This window comes from Ambystoma mexicanum, chromosome 1q (assembly GCF_040938575.1).
Source record: "Ambystoma mexicanum isolate Mex_15411 chromosome 1q, UKY_AmexF1_1, whole genome shotgun sequence".
NCBI lineage: Eukaryota > Metazoa > Chordata > Amphibia > Caudata > Ambystomatidae > Ambystoma > Ambystoma mexicanum.
Window position 1 is genome coordinate 1,148,723,245 of NC_090922.1, and position 24,466 is coordinate 1,148,747,710.

The following is a 24,466-nucleotide window of genomic DNA, read 5'->3' on the forward strand; positions in this document are numbered from 1 at the left end:
ACTATACTTAACACTATTCTGCATTGGAGAGGACGTTAATCTTTACAACTCTATTAAGTGCAATACATTCTCTGCAAAGTTTGAATGGCCCAGTGGCCCATGTCACTCCCAGCAATCGTAGCAATACTTTGTGACACCATTACAAACTCAGGCAAAGCGCCTTGATATTAGCTGCTAACCTGACCTCATGGGCAGCTTTTGGGGCAGACAAACAATTGCTATATTGTGACCTCATGTGGCTGCACACAGGCCTGTTTGGCTGTATTACGATTTGTACTTTGAGCAGCTATGTCTGAATTATTTAGGCTCACTTGTAAGCTTTCCTGGCTATAAAAGGATGTATTCATCAGTCTTATGGACAGAATTGGGAGACCCTTGTTGCAATTTCCAGGCCAATGGGGGTACCACTGCTACGAGCCCAGGATCTACCGAACGCTTGCAAAGATACTGAGGAACATTGAGGTACAGGACTTTGAAACGCTGATCACAGATTACATCACGTTTGTTAAGAGACCACAATATCTATTTTGGAAGCATGTTAATCACGAGTTTACTGAAATTTGCGCCAACACTATTCTTTACTGGATTTTCACACGGAAGAGGAACCCTGACTTGGTGGGGCTGCTGTTGAAGAAGACCAGGGAGTATTGGCAAGACAGGAGCTGCAGCTTGGCGCTGATACTGGGGTAAGGCTATGCCGCGCGCATCTTTCTGAGGGCAGGGAATCCAGTGCCAGAAGCCCACCTGCTGTAAGCTCTCGATTCTTTCATGCTTAATGCCACAAGTGATAAGATTTCAAATAATGTTGTGTACTTATTTTCAGGCATTACTGCTTGTCTTCTTTTGTGGCAGAATTACAGATTTAAGACGGATACAGTTTGCAAAAACGAATGTCATTCTTTAAAGAATTAAAACCAAATGTTCTTTTTTGCAATTACTTTTTAACCAAAAGGCTGTTTTCTCCCAGGTTTAAACAGGGGGCTCGGAGTGGTCCCACCAAGCTCTACCCTGTATTCTCTGCTTCCCTCTAGTTTTTCATTTTTGTCCTGCGTGCCCCTACACCCCTGTATTACCTTTCATTTTATGTTTCGCACTTTATCGCCTACCATAATATACCCATTTCTTTTGCCTTAAAATGAACCGCCTTTATCTCTCTTTGATTCCCTTTCTGTCATCACCTTTGTGGTTCTATGTGTTCTTAAAGAAAGCTCAGATGAGTGACGAACCATGACTTAGGACTGATTTTATGACGACCCAGTGTTCAGACAGGCAGGCCATACAACTCTGAGGCATTATTGAGGGAGAGTGAAATGTCCAGCGCTTCTTTGCTACAACATCCCAATGCCTGTTCTTTTGGTTGTAGGAAACCGTGAGAAGCTACGATCCTGACTTGTGGCGCATGCACAGTCATACCAACCCCTCACTGCCAAAAGAAGTCAAAAGAAGAATTACTATAGCTGCCTCGGTTCACCTTTGGGTAGCGATGGCTGGACTCAAGGCCCAGTTCTGTAGAGTGGTGCAATGGTGAGTGAGATCACAGTATCACAAAGCAATACAGAACATTACATAAAAACAAGCATTGCTAATGCCAGCAGTTTGGGCTTTTGCATAGGCATGGGAAAGGCACTTGCTAGGCACTTCCATGGTGGCATTAACTGGCTATTGATGGTTGTTGGTCATCAATGGTGCAAGTCTGGGCATTAAATAGCAGTGCCTGGCAAATGCATGATAATTGTACACAAGCCAAAACTGTTGTCTTTGCCATTGCTTGTTTTTATCAGGACTTGAGGGAAGGACAAACATTTAACAAATCGAGTGGTTGAAGGCAGACCGGGTTTACAAATTTGTATTACACCAGTAGCGTGTGTGCAGCTCCTATTAAATCATTAACTCAGAAGATGGCTTTGAAAAAAATAAACACTGGCAGGTACTTCAAGTGCAAAGTTTGATGGTAAGGCTTGATTAAAGCTAAGTGAAAGAGTTTCCATGAGGAGTTGTTTTGGGCAGGAAGGGGCAGGAACTGGGTTGGAATGGCCACAGGGATTATCATAGCCATGGGCAGTCAATGGGTGGCCAACTAACTAAACACCTTCAAACATTGTGTCCCTCATCATATGTCATTTCTCCCCATCTGTACTCTAATGCAATAGTTTCAGCTTATAGGTGACTTAGATGAGCGTATTAGCTTATCAAATGAGATGAAATGTGGTACAAAACCACAATTAAACAGTACACAATAAACAATAAAAAAAAATGCCAAGATGCTGAATCAAGTGCTTTTTGAGCATCTAATGTGTATTTCTGTCAGCTTGTGACATGATATTAAACATTCTACGAAGATTCAATGATGTAGAGCGGGCAGGTATGAACCCAGATTGGTCAGGGTGGATGATATACCTCATAAGCAGCATTGACTTACTAGACAGAATTTGTGCAATTTTTTTAACATCAAAATTGATCAAGGATAGGGGACTTTAATCCCCACAGTCATCAATGGGTTTGCTAAATTGTAATAACAATGTGATAATGGCCTCTCCCGTTGACGATGGGAGCAATTGCTTTTCAATAGCTTCTTCCCGTACTTTGAGCAAGTACAGACTAAGGGACTTATCACGAGATGGGTGGTAGCCCTTAAATGCAGCGGTAACTCTGTTACCACTGCATTTAAGGGTCTGCCCAATTACGAGTCTGGTGTGAAATGGCCATTTTCAGCGCAATTACTACTGGCAGTATTACCGCCATTGGTAAATGCGCCAAAAATTCCCCATTGGGTCCAATTGACCCAGTGGGGACTGGGGAGTAATGGTTAGCGCCCAGCCCGTGAACTGGAGGTAATACTGCCAAACGGGTGGGTGCTAACACAAATAAAGCTGGGCAGTATCCCAAGTGGGATACCGGCCAACTCGTGATAAGACCCTACGAATGAGGTTATGTAGTTTATAAAACTCAGCATTTAACACATCCGAGCCAGGGGACCTACCACAAGGCAGGTTATCTATGACTTGCATCACTTCTACTAATGTGGTTGGCGAGTCAAGTTATCATCGAGTATGCTCTGATAGTTGGATTATGAGAAGCTAATTTAGAAATCCATGTATTTCGTTCATGGTGTATGTATCACATTGTTTATACAACTATTTTTCTTTTTTATAAACAGTGTTTTTTGTCATGCTTGTGTATGCTATATGCCCCTCATTGTCCTTTATGTAGGGAATGCAATTACCCCGTGTCCTGTAGTAATAATCATGTGAGGGTTCTCCCTGTCAATACATTTTAGTTCTCTGTCAGCAGTCAGGCAAATTGTATCCAGTGCAATTTTAATTAGCTAAGCCTGCTTCACTAGTGTTTATCAAGTATTCAAGTTTGAGTGTGTACAGCCCTTCCTCACATTTAATAATATCTTTTCTAACTGTCTTCAGAACTGTACATTTAGTAGATATGGCAACCCTCTAATACTTTAAATGCCTGCCATAACATGTCTGTTGTGTTGACGGACCCCATATTTTGTTAAAAAAAATTGTTCAATGTTATCAGAATTGTTAGAAGCGAATGCTATATCCTGCAGTGCTTGAAGTTGATTATGATTATTTTGGTCATTGAAATTTAGACTAAGACGTACAGCCGAATGATAGTGGCATCATCCTCCATTACACTTACCCTGATCTATGCTTCTGTAATTCTCATGATTTAAGGGAATTGATATTGGCTGTAATGTCATCCAATTTAGTGTTGATGGTGGAAAATCACTCTTGCATACTGTCAAGGACACTTTGTAGTGCAGATGTTTCCCCTGTAGTTAAGGGTGCGTCCCCATCAGCCATGTTTTCAGCTTTAATTGCTGCGTTCTGATCTGTTCTTCTAAAGGTATCAGTAGTTAATGGGGCTCCCTTTCCCCATCAAGTACGTTTTGACAGGTGGGCATGCCCCCTTTGTGTCTTTAGCCACGCCCCTTTTGATACGATTTCTTATATCAATTTAATATAAAAATTATATCAAAAAGATATCAGATCAATATCAAATTTATATCATATTTATATGAACATCTATAAAGTGTGTTTTTGTGTTTTGATATAAAGTGAATGTAAACTCGATATAAAAATGATTTTAATATAAAGGTTATATTAAAAAGATTTTAATATGGGAGAGCGCTGTGTCCGCTGTTGCTTGGTCGAGGGCATAGTGAGCTTTGAGGAGTTAGCCAGGGAGTCTTAGGTTTCGGTGATGCTTTGATTATGCATGGGTGGGTTGTGGCCTTGATGGTATAACGTCATCATTTTATATAAAGCTGGAAAGCTCCAAGAGTGTTAGTTTGTTAAGGCAAAAATCGTATTCGCATCAGCTAGTTTTGCATGGTGTACCTGTTTATGGTAGCTTCATGTTGGGAAAACTGTTTGAGTGGAGCTTGATTGTTGAACTGTGCTCCTCTAGGTTTGCAAATTATTAAAGGTTTAGGAAGGACTTGAAAACACAACTGTTCAAAGGTTTCAGACCTGACTAATTCTGCACCATTTCAATCCTTTTTTCTCTCAGTTATAACATGATCTTAATCTGTACATTTTGACTTATTGTGACCTCTTGAGACATGCTGGGCATGCTGTGACACTATATGAACCTCGGATTCACTCAGCCCTATTGCAGATCTCTAGCAGGCAAAGACTGTGTGCTCTGCAGGCCCCATGGTTAAATGATCCCGGCTCTTGAACTTGGCTGTTTCCCTGATTGGCCACTGATGAGCTGCCAGAGAGGCACATTCTTGCTGGTGGCCTCTTAGATGCTGTCTCTACGGTGTCCTGAGTGTGGCACAGTGCCTTCCAGTGTCTAGAATCTTGGGTGCTGCCATCTAGCAGTAGGCCCTTTATCTTCTACAGTGAAGACAGTGGCTCGCCTTCATGAGATCAACTGTTTGACACGAGGTGGAAGCGCACAGCTCTGTAAACAAGGAGCGCATCTCCCCTTGGAAGTGTTCATGTCCCTCTGGCCGACTCCTGCTTTCATCCTTTGAAGTCGAAAATTGAGTACCAAAAACATGCGTAGTGAGGATGGTAATTGGTAATGTCTATTGGCAAACACTCTGAAACTGGACATTTTTATATGTGGTGCCATATAAAACACCATGTTTTATTATATGCCATCCTAATTACAGGAAATTCTGGCAACAGTGATGTCAGTGAACACCTGGGAACTTGTACACAAGCCAAGCACTGTGTAATCTCTTTATGACTGATCCAGTGAATGGATTTTCAGTGAAAGAACAATGTTCTCTGTTATAAAAGAAAAGGGAAAATAACAAGTGAAACAAACAGGAATAAACCATAAAGGTAAAAAGGATACAATTTGTGATAAACATAGTCACTTTTGAAATTTGGAGCAACTCTCCTGTTCCTCAGCAGCATCCTTTCGGCAGGGATTGAATCACCACCACTCCTCTCCATTGCGGTATACGTGGATAGTCCTTGGTTGTGAATCCGCCCTTGAATTTCAAAATCATGTGGAAGCTCACTTGGTCTGTTCAGTTCACCGGAAAACACAACAGCATCACATGACCATCTTTTACCATCTTCCAGAATCAATGACTTCTCCAATGCTTTCACCACTCTCTGTACCTCCCTGAATCTGGACAAGCCTTTTAAAATGTTCCTAGGTTCATTTACATACACCCAATCTCCTTCCTTAAACTCACTTTTGCCTACATGCTTGGTATGGTCACAATACTCGTTGTACTTGTTTTGTTTCTCCTACACTCTCCTTATAATATCTTCAATGTCTATTCTTCTACAGTTCTTTGATGGTAACCATGGTGGCCACAACCTGTTAAACGCTACCCTCCGTCTCATCATGATAAACGGCTCTTCTGTTGTGGAATGAGGAGTCACTCTATAGGCACTTAATGCTTCCTTGAGTGTATCTCTCTATGGTAGCTAATTGCCCACAGCTAGTTGTATTATATTCTTTACAAACCCATTCATACGATCCACTAATGCATTGGCCATGGGATGGTAAAGGGAAATAACTTTGTGTTTAATGGCTCTATCTTTTAAAAACGCGTGCATCTCCTCTGACATGAATTGGGCCCCATTGTTGGATATTATTTCTTGGGGATCTCCTTCCCTACTGAATATATCTTCCAAAAATGTCACAATCTTTCCTTTTGTAATTGTGTCTGCCATTATTCCCCATTCAACCTCTTCGATGTGTAATCCAACAACACAACTATATATATGTTTTGGGCATCCAATGTCTCGAAAGGCCCTGTAATGTCTGTGGCCAGTTTCTTCCACACCATGTTTTGAACTTCGACAGGTTGTAATGGTGTAACAATCACCTTCTTGCTCTTGTCAGCTACCGCATATGCCTGGCAATTCTTTACCAACTCCTCAATTTCGTACCACATCCCTGCCCACCAATAACATTCTCTCACTCTTTTCGTACGATTTCTACCAAGATGGCCTTTGTGTGCCAAATCCATGATTTCTTTCTTTAATGTAACAGGTGAGATTATACGATCACCCCTGAAAACACACACTGCATCTTCTCAAATCTCGTTCCTAATTTCTGCGTGTTCTTTCAGAGAATTATCAACCTTTTCCTATCCTTCCTTTACCGCTTGCCGCAATAAACTTTGCTCCAGATCCTATGTAGATGCTCGGGCCAACTCTTCTTTCGTTATTCCTGGTTCAATATGTGAAATAATGCATTCCATATCCTTCTCATCAACACAATCTTAATTCTGTTCTCCATTATCCCAAAGCAATCTAGAGAAACAATCTGCCATGACATTCGTTTTACCAGACATGTACACAATCTTCACATTAAATTGCATTATGTCAAGAATCCAGTTGTGAAACCTAGGGCACACTAAATTTGGATTCTTAGAATTTAAGACGTGGATCAACGGCTTGTGATCAGTCTTGAGGGTTATTGGGAGGCCCCATATTAGACCTCTAACATTTTTCAGAATCCATTTCACTCTGAGGGCTTCCTTTTCTATGGTTGAGTAGTTTAGTTATGCTGCCTTCAGATCATGCGAAGCAAAAGCAATTGGCACTATACCATTCTCCTGGACTTGTTCCAACACTCCACCCAAACCAATATGATTGAATTCAATTGATATTATATTAAGGGCTGTACTGTTGAATGTGCTTAGTGTTGGTGCACTGTTTATGCTCTTCTTGATGTTTTCTAATTCATCTTGGCACTCTTCAGACCACACAAACTATGTTGACTTTTTCATGAGCTCTCTCATATGCTGTGTTATCTCTGTAAAATGTGGCACACATTTTGAATAGTGCTCTGCTAGCCCCGTGAAACTGCGTAATTGGTCTTTATTTGAAGGAGCAGGCATGTTTGATATTGTTTCCACCAAATGCCTCTTTGGACTGATCCCTTCAGAATGTATATGTCCCAAATATGTCACCTCTCTCAATTTGATCTTACATTTGTCAATCTTAAGTGTGAGACCTTTTTCTTGTATGACCTGCTGAACTCCTAACAGTTTGGCATTATGTTCTTCTTCGGTCATGGTTGCAATCAGAATATGGTCCTGGAAGTAGTGTACACCGTCAAGGCCCCCGAATAGTTGTTGCGTTAGTCTCCGGAAAACTGCAGAGGCACATGCTAGGCCGAAAGGCATGCACCTATAACTGAAAGCACCCGAGGGAGTGACAAATGTAGTTAAATGTCTTGAGCTTTCATCCAGAACCACTTGATGTTTCTGCTGATGACAGGTCGAGTGTAGTAAAATATTTGGTAGGCTTCATGGTTGTCATCATTGTAAAGACTGGTAGAGGGTGTCTGTACTTCCGCTCTCTATATGGTAGAGGAGAGGCACAGAAGACCCCAGCCAAGATTCTCTATTACGGTAACAATGGACGAGCAATCAAGGCCTAGCTTCTCAGAACCCCCACAAAGGAATGTCCACACAATGTATTACTGAAAACACAGTCTTTATATAATTAATATTCAAAGGTATGTACACGATCACAATAACGCACTTTTTACTTGGAAGTCAATAATGATAAATATATACAATTCTAAAGTGGTACCACCAATGTTATCAAATCTCATTAAAGTGCATCAACTGTACGGTTAAAATGTCACACAGATTAATAACGAGGAAACCAGCAATAGAGATAGGAAGGAACGCAAGATGGTTGAAACAGTAGGCAGAATACTGGCCCCTACCACTAGGCACAGTTCTGTGTGGAGATCCCCCCACCTGGGCAACCTGTAAATAAAGATATATAGCACAAGCCCAGTCCATATAATGTTGGATAGTCTTACTTCTTCCTATTAAGGTTTTACCCCCCAATGTACCTGGTGGAGTAGAGTTCTCCGACGAGGCGTCGACCGATCCTTCTTGAGTGCCTCCCTTTCAGGCGGGAGCCACGGATCGTCGAGAGGTGTCGGGGAACTTGGCGTTCGGTGTCGGGGAATCGGCGGCCCTTCTTGAGTGCCCTCCCTTTAAGGCAGGAGTCACGGGTCGTCGAACGTCCGACGGTGAACAGGGTGAACTACGGCAGGGAAGTGGCAGCTTCGTTCCTAGCGGTGCTCGTCGACGACAGAGCGTTGGCGTCCTGCAAGGAAGAGCCGTGCGGGGCACCTCGGTGACGATAGTTCTGGTCCACAAAGAGATGAAGAAGAACTGTGATCCAGCAAGGGCATCGAGTCGTTGGCGTCTCTGTGGTCCTTAGGTGACGGGAAACCCACCGGTGGATGCTCCTCGGCGCGTCGACGGTCGGGCCTTCTCCAGCGGGAGACAAGCGGGTGACGATGCAGATGAGAGCGTCCGATGATCAATGGAAGTTCTTAGGAAAACGGGAGCACGGCGGCTCCGGTCGGCGACGGCGGTCGTCGACAGTGGCGGACAACAGTCCGAGTGCTTCTCCTTGGAGTTCCACAGCAGTCCCCGTATCGGGTTGGCAGCCTGTCGAACGTCTGTCTACCAGGGAGCTTTGGCAAAGATCAGCGGGGCACAATGGTCCCTCGTAGCTCGGGAAGAGGGCGCCTTACCTGGTCCTCTCTGGGTCAGTTCTTGGAAACACAGCAGCTTTCAGATTGCGAAGGAGAGCAACAGTAATTCTTCTCGTCCAGCAGGGTTTCAAGGTCAAGCGTCAGTTACTCCAGTTACTCGTCGTAGTGGACTTCAGCTTCTGAACACGATTCCTAGCAGTGAGAGGTCCCCAGATATACTGTTGCTCTCCCATTCATTCCGCTGGGTCACACTCAAGCATCCAATCACGACTACAGGCATTCATTCAGGCAGGCAGCCAATCAGGCACATGAGGTATTCAGGCTATTCACTTCTCTCCAGACACTCACAACAAGTTATGTGTATTGGGACAAGTACCGAGCCATTCAACACTCCAAGCTGCATTCATACCGGTTTCGGGCAGGGTTGTCTCAGTCATTGTGTCAACCACCAGATACTAGACACCCACACCACAGAATGCATATTTGTCACACACTCTATTCACCCAGGTCCCACCCACAGGTGGTACCCACAACATACATCACCGGGAAGGCTCCAGCTAGTCTGGCCGGGCCTTCACAACAACACCATATATGGCATTTCCACCCAACAGCCAGTCAGGAGGAAGGGACAGAGTCAGGGCTTCCCAGGACTTTGGGAAAACAAGGTAATGGGTAATAGAAAGCAAGAGGCCACTGGGGCCTTCTTGTTTTCCATCAGGAATCAACTGATCCCAATGGCAGGGCCGGGGTATCCCAAAATGGAGGATACTCCGCGCACCTGTCAAATTCAGCATGGAGCTGCCACCAGCCCATACCCTGCCCTGCGGGCCACCCACAGGTGCCCAAAAACATACACTAGGGGCATAGGGTTGTATCCCCACCCATGGGTGCCATAAGGGTATCCCATGGGTCCGTTCACCAAACCAAAAGAAAGAGAGCTGCACCGCCAGGAGTCCCACATGAACTCCTGCGCAGAAAACACGACAGAACACACGATAAAAAGCAGTAAAGGACAAGGATACGGAGGCCCTGTCCCTCCGATGCATTTCCAGCATCACAATCATCTCCTGTATATTTGGTAGAGGATGCCTATCAATCCAAATGTTGGCATTAAGATCTCAAAGTCGACACACATTCTTATGGAATTATCTGGCTCGTGAACGATTACAATCAGGGATAACCACTCAGAACACTTGATGGGCTCTATAATCTTTTGTTCACACAGTTTTGTCAACTCCTTCTGTAGAGCATCTCTTGTTTCCAACAGAATGTTTCTCACCCTGCATGCGATGGGCATGGCATGTTTCTTCAGAAACGATCCTATGTTTGAAAACTTTGAGCATCCCAATTTTTTCATTAAATACTAAAGGAAACCTCTTTTCTAGACCTTCATTGGTATTATAATCATCAATGGACACACATAGTATCAGAATCGTCTGTCCTTAGTCTATGTTTATTTAGAGGGCTGCTTGTTCTTCCCATTCTCTATCACCATTTGGGTGTCTGCCACGACCTCATTTGTAGCATCTCCCTTGCATTCATTTAAATGTATCTCTTTCTCTCCTAGGGTTCTCAGAAGGTCTCATTTTGGCAGTAACCGTGGACATCTTCCTTATCAATGCTACTATGGCATCTTCTCCATCATCATCTTTTTCCATTTGCACTCTTGATTTCTGTCACATCTTGTTTGTTTAGTACTGCCCTCATGCATCTCTCTCCTAATTCCATTGTCCTGGCGATCTCACTGCTTGGTCCAGTGTGGGGTCTTTAGCCTGCCATAATCTTTGCTGAATGTAGGAGTCAGCAGTGTGAAGCACTAATTGATATCTTAGATATTCTTCTGGAACGCCTGTGAACCTGCATGTAGCCATTAGTCCAATTAAAACTGCGATGTAGGTATCTACTGGTTCTCCCTTATTTTGTTTTCGGGAGAAGAATTTATATCTCTCAAGTACCACATTTGTTTTGTTCCCAAAATGTTTGGAAAGTTTATGAAGGACAATTTCATAATGTCTGTTGCTACTAGCGCTAGTGGAATCTCCTGACCCCACATCACTATTGTTTTGATCAGGTAGGGTGTGCAAAATCTTGAGTGCTTCAGCCACTTTGCAGGTTAACAGAGTGGCATCTTTTAGGTCATCATTGAATTTTGCTCCTCCAATTGCCCTCAAGTACACTTGGAATGTGTCCACCCATTGCTCCCATGGAGTGGTGGGGCTACCAGGATTTGCAAGGAATGGGCAAGGAGCAGGAGGTACAGGGATTACATCACATTTGTTAAGAGAACACAATATCTATTTGGGAAGCATGTTAATCACGAGTTGACTGCAATTTGCGCCAACACTATTCTTTATTGGATTATCGCACGGAAGGGGAACCCTGACTTGGTGGAGCTGTTGTTGAAGAAAACCAAGGAGTATTGGCAAGGCAGGAGCTGCAGCTTGGCGCTGATACTGAGGTAAGGCCATGCCCATGCGCCTCCTTCTGAAGGCAGAGAATACAGTACCAGAAGCCTGCCGGCTGTAAGCTCTCGATTCTCTCATGCTTAATACCACAAGTGATAAGGTTTCGCACAATGTTGCATACTTATTTTCAGGCATTACTGCTAGTCTTCTTTTGTTGCAGAATTACAGATTTAAGAGTTAGGGCGAATTCTCTATTTAGGCCGAATTTCCTAACCTAGTGAGTACCCCAGTAGCTTTGCTGGATTTCTGGAGTTTGTTTTTTTCTCCTGCCAAGAGTGAGACTCTTTTCCTCACAGTCTTGGACATGATTTGAGGAGTTCCTTTGACTGTTAATGTGTTTTATGGGCTTTGGGGTCGTTTACTCCATAGGATCTCATGTGTTTTTACTATGTGTGTTACACAGCACCCTCAGTGCAGTGACACAGGGGTGTCATAGTGACACCCCACCATAGACTCCATACCCTGGGACTGACTACTGTCTCCCACGGCATGTAAAGTTACCATTGGCTTTTACTAGTCCCAAATTATGAACAGAAACCAGTACAATCCATCATATTGCGGACATACTGGTTGGGGAAATTCGATTGCCCCGGGGTCTGTTATTCGAGGGGGCACGTCTCCGTCCCCCCTGATCGAGTTTTGGCTGGTGGCAGTGGATACTACTTTTTATATTCGACCGCGAATATATCTCTATGGGATTTTCCCATTGTTCGAGGCTACCAACTTTAATTATTTAATTCCTATAGCCTCGAACATACCGCCGGGTTATTTATTTAATATTAATTCACTGGTTGGTATTTTTTGCCAGAACTCGATTCTAAAATGGCGTTTGTGTTCTCTTCTGTGACTCCAACCCAAGTCGAGCCCTTTGTTCCACTTTTTGGCGGGCTTCTCCACAGAAGCCTCCAAAAGTGGTGCCACTCTGTCTGGGTACCACAGGGGGTGTGGGAGGGGGTTTAGGCACCCTGGACTGAGTTGCCTTGGCAACTCAAGTCGCACTCTTGTGTGATTGGCCCAAGTGGTGAGCTGGCCGGCTCACCACTTAGCATGCTTGATTGACAGCTAGGCTGAATGAATGGGGGTTTCTTGCAAAAAAGCAGGGCTTTTGGGACTGGAACTTCAGAAGTCACCACAGGACCTGAAAATCCGAAGAGGGAGAAGCTGAGCCGACCTGCAACGACGACACCACCGGTGGAGCCCTGCTGAACCGTCTCACCACTTCCCGACGACAGAGGAGATCTTCTTTCTGGAGAGTCTCTTCCCCTTCAGCTGGTGGGGACAACCAGAGTTCGCTTTCCTTTTCGCCTACCAGGACGCCTAGTGGTCGAATTGCCCGTGCCAAGCACTCCGGCAACCTGATAGCCACTTACCACTGAACCGCGAATAAAAGGACCGCTCCTTTGAATCGAGAAACTCCGCGGCTGGTTTCTTCCCTGGCAGCACCACAACCTCCTGCTTTCCTCCCCGACGAGATCTTCTCTTCTGCCAGACAAAGCACCGACTCGCAACCGCTGCCAGGAACAACTGCCCCCTCTGGAGTGTTCTCACCATTTCAAGGTACTGTGTCCGCCTGGCGTCCCTTTCTATAGATTGCTACAAGGTGACAGTAAATCCTTAACCTTCTAGACTGGGCTGGTCTCTTGACCATCTAACTGGTCCCTTTCTTTTGGTCCAACTCCTTTCTGAACCTTTTCGAGACTCTTGTACACTTTTCAACTGCGTGACCTTGGACACATTTCGTTCTGATCCTCTAAAGTGGAGCCTGCTTTCTGGAACTCCAACTTCACGGTTTTATTCTGCCTTCCTCTCTTGCTGTGTTCTTTTGAAAGTGTTGGGATCTGTTTCAATTTATGCTCTGCCTTCCTCTCCCTTTTTAACCGAATTATTAGAGTGCCATCTGCGTTAAGCGCTCCCGCTGTCTGAAAATAAGTAGTGCTTTACTTAAGACTTGTCTAATATTCTCTTAAGGGAGTGTATATACTTGAGTGACTGTGTTTTTGAACTTGCTTGATATTAGTGCCAGTGTGTTTTTATAGATGTCTTTTGAAATAAATAATTATATATCTTTTACACCAAAGCTCTGGTCAGTGTTTGCTTGTTCTACTGTATTTACCTGCCCTATTGTATATGCTCTGTATACTGCCTAACTCTTCTTGAGAGAAGTCTGACTGCTCAGCCACAGCTACCAGGTAATTCTGGGTGGTGCAGACTGCTACAAATTGGGTTTACTGCTAACTCCTGTGGTCTTAAACTTTTTGCAGGGGTCCCTAAGGGAACTGCACAGGTTTCTGCCTAACACAGAATTACAGATTTAAGACGCATATAGTTTACACAAACTAATGTAATTCTTTCAAGAATTAAAACCAAATGTTCTTTTTTTCCAGTTACTTTTTAACCAAATGGCTGTTTTCTCCCAGGTTTAAACATGGGGCTGGGAGTGGTCCCACCAAGCCCTAACCCATATTCTCTGCTTCCCTCCAGTTTTTCCTTTTTGTCCTGCATGCCCTACACCCCCGCATTACCTTTCATTTTATGTTTCACGTTTTATCGCCTACCATAATATACCCACTTTTTTCGCCTTCAAATGAACCGCCTTTGTCTCTCTTTGATTCCCTCTCTGTCATCAGTGTGGTTCTATGTGTACCTCAAGAAAGCTCAGATGAGTGACGGACCACGACTTAGCACTGGCTTTATGACTACCCAGTGTTCAGAGAGGCAGGCAGTACAACTCGGGGGCATTATCGAGGGAGAGTGAAATGGCCAGTGCTTCTTTGCTACCGCATCCCAATGCCTGTTCTTTTGGTTGTAGGAACCCGTGAGAAGCTGCAATCCTGACTCGTGGCGCATGCACAGTCATACCAAACCATCACTGCCAAAAGAAGAATTACTGTAGCTGCCTCGCTTCACCTTTGAGTAGTGATGGGGACTCAAGGCCCAGTTCTGTAGAGTGGTGCAATGTTGAGTGAGATCAGCAAAGCAATACAGAACATTACATAAAAACAAGCATTGCCAATGCCATCAGTTTGGGCTTTTCTATAGGCATGGGAAAGGCACTTGCTAGGCACTGCCATAATGGCATTAACTGGCTATTGATGGTAGTTGGTTTACAATGGTGCCAGTCTGGGCATTAATAGCAGTGCACGGCAAACCCTAATACTTATACACAAGCCAAAACTTCTGTCTTTGCCAATGCTTGTTTATAACAGGACTTCAGTGAAGGACACACATACAATAAATCGAGTTTATTACACCAGAGGCATGTGTGCAGCTCCTATTAAGTCATTAACTCTCAGAAGACTGCTTTTAAAAAACAGTGGCAGGCACTTCAAGTGCAAAGTTTGATGGTAAGGCTTGCGTAAAGCTAAGTGAAAGAGTTCCCATGAGGAGTTTGATGTATCCCGCCTCCTGCAGGATCTGCCCTGGGCCAGTGACACAAGGAGCAGGAACCAGGCTGACCCACCGAGGTAAGTGGAAATAGAAACATGCTTTATTTACTTCCTACGTTCCATGGTACGGGTAGTAAGTAGGAGAGATAGTCACAGGCTTCCATCCTGGTTCCCTGCCCAGCTCCAAGTCCCCAACGGTAACTTGTGGAACTCCTAGGTGCCCTAACACTTCACGCTCCACAGGAACATTCCACAAGCTTCATCACTCACACATGTAATCACATAACATCCAATATACCACACATCTCCCCCCTTAAAACAACCACAAGAAAACATATCACCCCACAATCATGCTTGGACTACAACACAAGACACTACAACTCCTTCCACCCTGGCCTGCCACACCAGGGTCTTGGTGCTGCCACCACCAAGCACGAACCTTGCCCCAAATGGACAAACAAAACAAAACCACAAACCAAAACCTTCCTAATCCAAAACACCTTCCGCCAGACCTGCCACTCCTGGCCTCAGGTCTTCCACACCTGAGCACAAACCAAACACCCCCACAGAGGCTAACTCACCTGCCAAAATAGTGTAGCCACGAATCTTGAAAACTTACACAAAGGCCTAAACAAATTGTCCTAAACATGCCACCAAATTCACAAACATTTACCCAACAACCAACCATGCCTCATCCCTTCTCCCGTAAAGGAAACATGAAAAAAGGATGAAAAATCTAGTAACAGTGACACACAACACAAAGACCACGAAAATACAAAACGCAACCACAAAAGACGAGGTGTGGCGCGAAAACATGCATAGCAGAAATGCTATGTCAAAATGTCAAGATAACAAACCACTACTAAGATGAACAAATAGTAGTGCAGTGGAACTTCCAAAATGTGCAAAACCCAAATCAGACACACCGCAAAGGATGGAGAAATTGTGTCGTGTGTTCTGAAAACTTCAGCTTAAACATATTATAAGAAAATGTTTTAACTGAACATAAAATTCAGTAAAACCCATGCCAGTGTATGGACCCTACCTGATCCAAAATATTCACTACAACTCCATAACAATAACCACTGGCCTACAACCTGTGTGTCCTCCACTACTATTCAAAACCAAAATGTACTGGCATGCAAAATAAATTCAAGGTACCTCCTCCCTATTGCACCGCCTGGCACTTCAGAAAACCTAGGAGAACAACATTGCTCCTAAATATCAACTTCAACCTCAAACATAGAGGAAGATTGTCATGCAGTAACCTTCAACGCAGACAAAAACTACAACCCTGAGAATCTCTATTCCCATATTTCATATGCACAATTGCATTGAAAATTAAATACACCCTCAAAAATGGGCCCCATGCCCTAAGGTCAACTCTGCTACATTGTTCAAAATTTAAATGCTGGAACACTCTTGCAAGAGTGTCCAATCTACACATTAACTTTGGGGAACCTACAGAAAGTTTTCTCTAAACTGGTAAACACACCTGGCCAGTGTGTGCGAACCTAAACCCCATTGCATGCCTGCAACTCCTAGTAATATACTCCCATTTTGCACAAATACTCCACTAAAAACGTGGACCACCCACACGTCAACTTCCACTAACGTGCAACTCCACACACGTGCTCTTCAATACACGCATTATCCTAATACAGGTACACAACTACCACACAAATGCACTACTGCTGCAGTACCTTCTGCATGTGCGCACCCTTGCTTCACATTTTCCCACACAATCAAACAAACTCCCAATTAATTGTCCACAACATAAACTGTACATGTAAATATGCATTTATAATCTTGTCCCGAATTATGGATGTGCTGTGCCGCCAGTCATGGTGGTGATCAATCACCATGCCTGGGCTCCAATGAAATCATCAAAAACCTCCCGAGTGATTTCCATAAAACTCCTAATTGAAAGAATATAACACATTTTCCCATTCACTTCATAAACTTCATTGAAAAAAATGTCTATAGCATTTCAAAACAAAAACATAGTGGACAACTTGCCTTTTAAAACTCCAATTGACATCTCCAAACGTCATTAGACTAAACATCATGTAAGAATACATTTCTAATTTCTTCATTTGGAAACCCCATAGAAATAAATACTCTTAGCAATTTCAATTCACAGTACTGTACATGTTTCTTCTGTCACACGATTTTGGAACATTATCCATGCACCCACGAAACAACTACACAACAATTCATGCACATATCATAATGTATTGTTATACTTCAAAACGTGTTGGCAAGACATGTAAAAAAAACACATTACATTTCATAATGTCCTCTTAACTTCCAGCGTTTTAGCAAAACATTTAAAAACACATTTTATTCCCACATTGGTCCATCTTCATGCAGCTGCTGCTTCTCAAAATGTTGCAGTTCCGCCTCCAATAAAACTGTGTAAAGCCGCTCACATTAAAACTCCCAAAATAACCAGGATTTCTTAACCACTGCACTGTTTTCTGGAAATGTACACTTAGTGTCCCAAATCAAACGACCTCAAATGCTCGCAGACACCAACAGATGTTTCTGAGATGTTCCCAAAGGTGTTCCACTACTCATTAATCACCCCGTCTACCAGCAGGCAGACAAAACAACTTTCCGTTCTGAACGACCGGAACTTAATTAACTTGAAACATTCACAGAGTACCTCATATCTTCGTGTTCCATAAAATAAAATCTGTTGCCGTCAACGCCGTCATCATGTTCCATAAAACAAAATCTGTTGCCGCCTCCAAACCCAAGAGAAAAGGTTACGGCCCAGTAACACGCCGCATAACGTTCCGCCTGATTGAAGTCTCCTTTGTATTCCTCCTACAAGATTCTATTAAGCACGTAACGCTTCTACACACGTCCGATTGATGCGCTTAGAGCCCTTTTTTCTAAACCCATCTCCGAACACGGAGAAGGACAATTATGGTGTCGGGCTTTTACGCTGCATTCCACCTTTTCCGTTGGCCTGAAACGCAGGGCCTGCACATCGCGGGCCCTCCCCGCCAGCGGCCCCTGCGACCCGCACCATGGCCCCAAACAGTTCCTCCACGACATTTTTATATATTTCAGTACCTTTAAATTGCTCCCATATGCGGACTGCAGGTTCCATGATCCTTCACTCCATTTTAGCGCAACAGCGCTCGAACATGACAACTAATTTCTGGTGGCAGCTTCACTTTGCAACACAACCGCCAACCTGCAGAGGCTCAATTTATTTTCTAGTCCATGGATGGGCCTCCATGATGATTTATGATGCCTGTTGCTGCAACAACAATCTCCCTGCTTGGCATCAGCAACATTTTTCCATTACCAACACACCAGGAACATTCTTTTCAATGCTGGTCTTTCTTCTCCATCACCTCTCCCATCTCTCCTACACCCAATCTGCTTCGGGTTTAGATATCCTCGTCCTCAAAATGATGTATCCCGCCTCCTGCAGGATCTGCCCTGGGCCAGTGACACAAGGAGCAGGAACCAGGCTGACCCACCCAGGTAAGTGGACATAGAAACATGCTTTATTTACTTCCTAAGTTCCATGGTACAGGTAGTAAGTAGGAGAGATAGTCACAGGCCTCCACCCTGGTTCCCTGCACAGCTCCAAGTCCCCAACTGTAACTTGTGGAACTCCCAGGTGCCCCAACACTCCACAGGAACATTCCACAAGCTTCATCACTCACACATGCAATCACATAACATCCAAGATAGCACAGAGTTGTTTTGGGCAGGGAGGGGCAGGAACTGGGTGGGAATGGCCACAGGGATTAGCATGGCCATGGGCAGTCAATGGGTGGACAAATAACCAGACACCTTCAAGCTTTGTGTCCCTCCTCCTATGTTATTTCTCCCCCTCTGTACTCTAATACAATAGTTCCAGCTTATAGGTGGCTTATAGGACTGGGCGTCACACTGTTCGTAAAGACTGGCTACAGGAGATGAGTGTATAAGCTTAACACATGAGATGAAATGAGGTCCAAAACAACAATTTAACAGTACACAATAAAAAAAATGCCAAGATGCTGAATAAGTGCTATAGTTCAGTCAGCTTGTGACATGATATTAAACACTCTACGAAGATTCAATGATGTAGAGCGGCCAGTTATAAACCCAGATTGTTCAGGGTGGATGATATACCTCATAGGCAGCATTGACTTGCAGTCTTCAATGGGTTTTCTAGGTTTTAATAACAATGTGATAATGGCCTCTTCCATTGACGATGGGAGTCATTGCTTTTCAATAGCTTCTTCCCATACTTTGAGCAAGTCCAGATTAAGGGCCTCATACGAGTTGGCGGTAGCCCTTAAATTAGGCGGGTCCGCCCAGTCCGAGTCTGGCGTGTTTACCCCCAGCTTATAGCTGGGGGTAAACATGCTGGATAAATGCCCATTTTCAGTGCATTACCGCTGGAAAATTCCCCATTGGGTCCTATCGACCCAGTGATGAATGGGGAGTAATGGTTAGCACCCAGCCTGTGATCTGAGGGTAATACCGCCGGACGGGTAGGTGCTAACACAAATAAAGTTGGGTGTTTTATCCCCGGCAGGATACCGCCCAACTTGTGCTGAGGCCCTAAGAATGAGGTTATGTAGTTTTTAAAACTCAGCATTTAACCCATCCGAGCCTGGGGACTTACCACAAGACAGGTTATCTATGTTTTGTATCACTTCTACTAATGTGGTTGGTGAGTCAAGTTGGCATCGAGTATGCTCAGATGGTTGTGTTATGAGAAGCTAATTTAGAAATCCATGTATTTCATCCATGGTGTATGTATCACATTGTTTGTACAACTATTTATCTTTTTTATAAACAGTGTTTTTTGTCATGCTTCTGTATGCTATATGCCCATCTTGGTTCTTTATGTAGGGAATGCAATTACCCCCTGTCCTGTAGTAATAATCATGTGAGGATTCTCCCTGCCAATTCATTTTAGTTCTCTGTCAGCAGTCAGGCGAAATGTATCCAGTGCAATTTAGCATTTATCAAGTATTCAAGTTCGAGTTTGTACAGCCCTTCCTCGCATTTATCAATATCTTTTCTAACTATCTTTAGAACTGCAAATTTGGTAGACATGGCAACCCTCTTATATTTTAAATGCCTGCCATAATATGTCTGTTGTGATGACAGAGTCCACATTCTGTTACAAAAAATAGTTCAATGTTATCAGAATTGTTAGAAGCGAATGCTGTATCCTGCAGTGGTTGAGGTTTGAACTTCCATTGATTATGATTATTTTGGTCCTTGAAATTCAGACTAAGACGTACAGGCGAATGATAGTGGCATCATCCTCCATTACACTGATCCTGATCTCTGCCTCTGTAATTCTCATGATTTAAGGGAATTGATATTGGCTGTAATGTCATCCAATTTAGTATTGATGGTGGAAAATCACTCTTGCATACTGTCAAGGACCCATCAATTTAATATAAAAATGATATCAAAAAGATATCAGATTGATATCAAATTTATATCATATTTATATGAACGTCTACAAAGTGTGTTTGTGTGTTTTGATATGTTTTGATATAAAGTGAATCTAAACTCGATATGAAAATGATTTTAATATAAAGTTTATATTACAATTATTTTAATATGGGAGAGCGTGTGTGCGCTGTTGCTTGGTCGAGGGCATAGTGAGCAGTGAGGAGTTAGTCGGCGAGTGTTAGGTGTTGGCTACGCTTTGATGACGCAGCGGTTCGCTGTGGCCTTGATGGTATAACTTCATCATTTTATATAAAGCTGGCAAGCTCCAAGGACTTGTTTTAGTTTGTTAAGGCAAAAATCGTATTCGCATCAGCTAGTTTTGCATGCTGTACCTGTTTATGGTAGCTTCATGCTGGGAAAAAATGTTTGATTGGAGCTTGATTGTGGAACTGTGCTCCTCTAGGTTTGAAAACTAAAAGGTTTAAGAAGGACTTGAAGACACAACTCCTCAAAGGTTTCAGACCTGACTAATTCTGCACCATTTCAATCCTTCTTTCAGTTATAACATGATCGTAATCTATAAATTTTGACTTATTGTGAACTCTTGAGACATGCTTAGCATGCTTTGACAGTATTTGAACCTCAGACTCACTAAGCCCTATTGCAGATCTCCTGCAGGTGAAGACTGTGTGCTCTGCACGCCCCATGGTTAAATGATCTGGAACTTGGCTGTTTCCCTGATTAGCTGCTGAATAGCCGCCAGAGACGCACATACATGCTGGTAGTCTCTGAGATGCTGTCTCTACGGTGTGCTGAGTGTGGCACAGTGGCTTCCAGTGTCTAGGATCTTGGGTGCTGCCATCTAGCAGTGGGCCCTTTCTCTTCTACAGTGAAGACAGTGGCTCACCTTCATGTGATCAACTGTTTGATATAAGGTGGAAGCGCACAGCTCTGCACACAAGGAGCGTGTCTCCCCTTGGAAGTGTTCATGTCCCTCTGGCCGACTCCTACTTTCATCCTTTGAGGTCGAAAATTGAGTACCACAAACATAGGTAGTGAGGATGGTAATTAGTAATGCCTATTGCCAAGCACTCTGAAACTGGAATTTTTTATATGTGATGCCATATAAAACACCAAGTTTTATTATATGCCATCCTAATGACAGAAATTCTGGCAACAGGGATGTCAGCGAACACCTGGGGCCTTGTACAGAAGCGAAGCACTGTGTAATCTCTTTTTGACACCCTTCTTTACTGGGTATTATACAGTGAATGGATTTTCAGTGAAAGAACGCTGTACCCTATTAATGAAGTGACAATGTCACAAGAATTGTGCATTAAGTTATAAGTATATTTATTATGTGAGTCCCCAGGTGGGTGTGCTCACCATGAAGCACAAACTCTTACCGGCTCCGGCGTCGCTCTCGAACCACGCAGGTTTGAGAACGATGTTGGAGTTTACATTACAACAACAAAGAAAAGGGAAAATAACAAGGGAAACAAACAGGAATAAACCATACAGGTAAAAAGGATACCATTTGTGATAAACATAGTCCCTCTTGAAATTTGGAGCAGCTCTCTTGTTCGTCAGCAGTATCATTTTGGCAGGAATACAGTTAGTAATAAACATAATCACTCTTGAAATTTGTAGTAAATTTCCTGTTCCTCAGCAGCATCCTTTTGGCAGGGATTGAATCACCACCACTCCAATATCTTCATTGTCTATTCTTCTACAGTTCTTTGATGGTAACCATGGTGGCCTCAACTTGTTAGACGCTACCCTCCCTCTCAGCATGATCAACGGCTCTTCTTCTGTTGCGGAATGATCAGTCATTCTATATGTATTTAATGATTCCTTGAGTGTATCTCTCCATGGTAGCGAATTGGCCAAAGCCAGTTGTATTATATTCTTTACAAAACCATTCATACGCTCCACTGATGCATTGACCATGGGACGGTAAATTGAAATAACTTTGTGTTCAATGGCTCTATCTTTTAAAAACGTGTGCATCTCCTCTGACATGAATTGGGCCCCATTGGCGCTTATCATTACTGGGGATCTCCTTCCCTACTGAATACATCTTCCAAAAAATGTCATGATCTTTCCTGTCATGATTGTGCTCTCCATTATTCCCCATTCAACCCATTTCGAGGTGTAATCCAACAACACAACTATATATATCTTTTGAGCATCCAATTTCTCGAAAGGCCCTGTAATTTCTATGGCCAGTTTCTTCCACACCATGTTTGGAACTTTGACAGGTTGTAATGCTGTAACAATCACCTTCTTGCTCTTGTCACTTACCGCACATGCCTGGCAATTCTTTACCAACTCCTAAATTTAATTCCACATCCCTGGCCACCAATAACATTCTCTGACTCTTCTTTTCGTAATATTCATTCCAAGATAGCCTTCATGTGCCAAATTCATGATCTTTTTCCTTAATGTAACAGGTGGGATTATACAATCGCCCCTGAAAGCACACACCCCATCTTGTGAAATCTCGTTCTTAATTTCTGTATATTCATTCAGAGAATGGTCAAACTTTTCCCATCCTTCGTTTACCGCTTGGCACATTAAACATTGCTACAGATGCTCTGCAGATGATCGGGCCCACTCTTCTTTCATTATTCCTTGTTCAATATGTGCAATAATGCATTCCATATCCTTCTCATCAACACAATCTTCATTCTGTTCTCCATTATCCCAAGGCAATCTAGAGAAACAATCTGCAATGACTGTCATGGCCACTAACCCAGGGCCATCACTTTCATGCAGGGTCAAAAAGGGACCCTGTCCTGGAGCCTTTGGCAACAAGCTCATAAGAAAGTGTGCTCTGCACACTTTGAGTCTAAAACATGTGCACCCAGGCCATGCGTGGCCATTAGAAGGCATTGGAAGGCCCGTGCAGAAGTCTATGGGAGTGGTGAGGTGGGGCCACAAGGCGGACCTAAAGGGGAGTGGCTGGAGCAGGCTATTGAAGCCAGCCACACCTGCATGTAGAGGCTTTGCGTTAGTCTGCTTCATGCAGAGTAACGCTTACCGTTGTTTGAAGCTCTTACCTGTTTCCAGCTCTGCACGCATTCCATCAGGGCCTGGACATTATCTTCAACGCGTGCATCTTACCTAAATCCAGCCATACCATCGCTCGCAGCACAAGGCGCATTTTACCAGAATCCAGCCATACTTTGGCTCGCAGCACAGCGTGCATCTTATCTGTTTCTGCAAATCCATCGCCAGCAGCTTGTCTCATCCTCACCTGTCCGAGCGCACCAACGTGGGAGTCTTCTTCTCATCCAGCATCTTCATGGATCTTCCATCTACCAGCCTATGACAGGTGATCAGATCGCCGCTCTCCATCATTCGGCGTCAGGCTATCCCTGCAAGAGAAAAGGAACGCACAAGGTTAGAAACTGCATAAACATTTAACGCATGGCCGCGCAATACCTAAGCCTTGCGTATTACCTCGAAACCCAACTTACCCTCCAGTGGGGCCGCTCCATTTCCCTTCTGTTACCATTCAGGCTCGTTCCCAACACCGCGACACAGCGTGGCCATCTTCGCATCTATTGGGAAAGGGAAAGACATTATAAGAATTACAGACAATAATCATTGGAAAAGACATTGCAAAATCTTACGGACAATACTCATTGTTACGAGCACTTACCTCAAAAGGGGACTGATCACAGCCGGTCTGGGCCATCACATACAAGGACCAGTGAAGCAACTAGGTCTATCTACAGTGCCCCTGCTGAAGAGAAGCAGGACGGAGAGCTCATCTTTACAAAACAACAGGTGAGAGCTTATGGAAAAATGCACGCTCCTCTCATTCTGGCAAAAAGGGTTCGAGGGGGATCGCAATCCAACCGCAGCATTTTCACTGCCTCTTACCTTCTCCCAAGGGCATTGCCAGCGACCAGAGCAGTCCACACTACAGCAGCTGAGGGTAGACCCGAATCCAGGGGAGCCAACTCCAGGGAGGGCACCAACCGTGCCCCAACATCCCCGCAGAGATCAGGTGAGCGTAACAATGACATTCATTTTAACAGGCGTGTACACAATCTTCACATTAAATTGCATTATGTCAAAAATCCACCTGCGAATCCTAGGGCACACTAAATGTGGATTCTTAGAATTTAAGATGTGTATCAACGGCTTTTGATCAGTCTTGAGGGTTATTGGGAGACCCCATTAGACCTCTAAAATGTTCCAGAA

At 43.8% G+C, this 24,466-nt stretch overlaps 1 protein-coding gene across 1 annotated transcript in view; it reads left to right on the forward strand.

Moving 5' to 3' along the window:
• Positions 1-283: 283 nt before the first annotated feature.
• ASB17 (ankyrin repeat and SOCS box containing 17) overlaps positions 284-24,466 on the forward strand; it is a 378,360-nt gene continuing 354,177 nt past the window's right edge. The window contains exon 1 of the mRNA XM_069635331.1: positions 284-686. Within this exon, the coding sequence (XP_069491432.1) occupies positions 355-686 (332 nt within the window). The 5' untranslated portion in view covers positions 284-354. The remainder of the gene's footprint in view (positions 687-24,466) is intronic.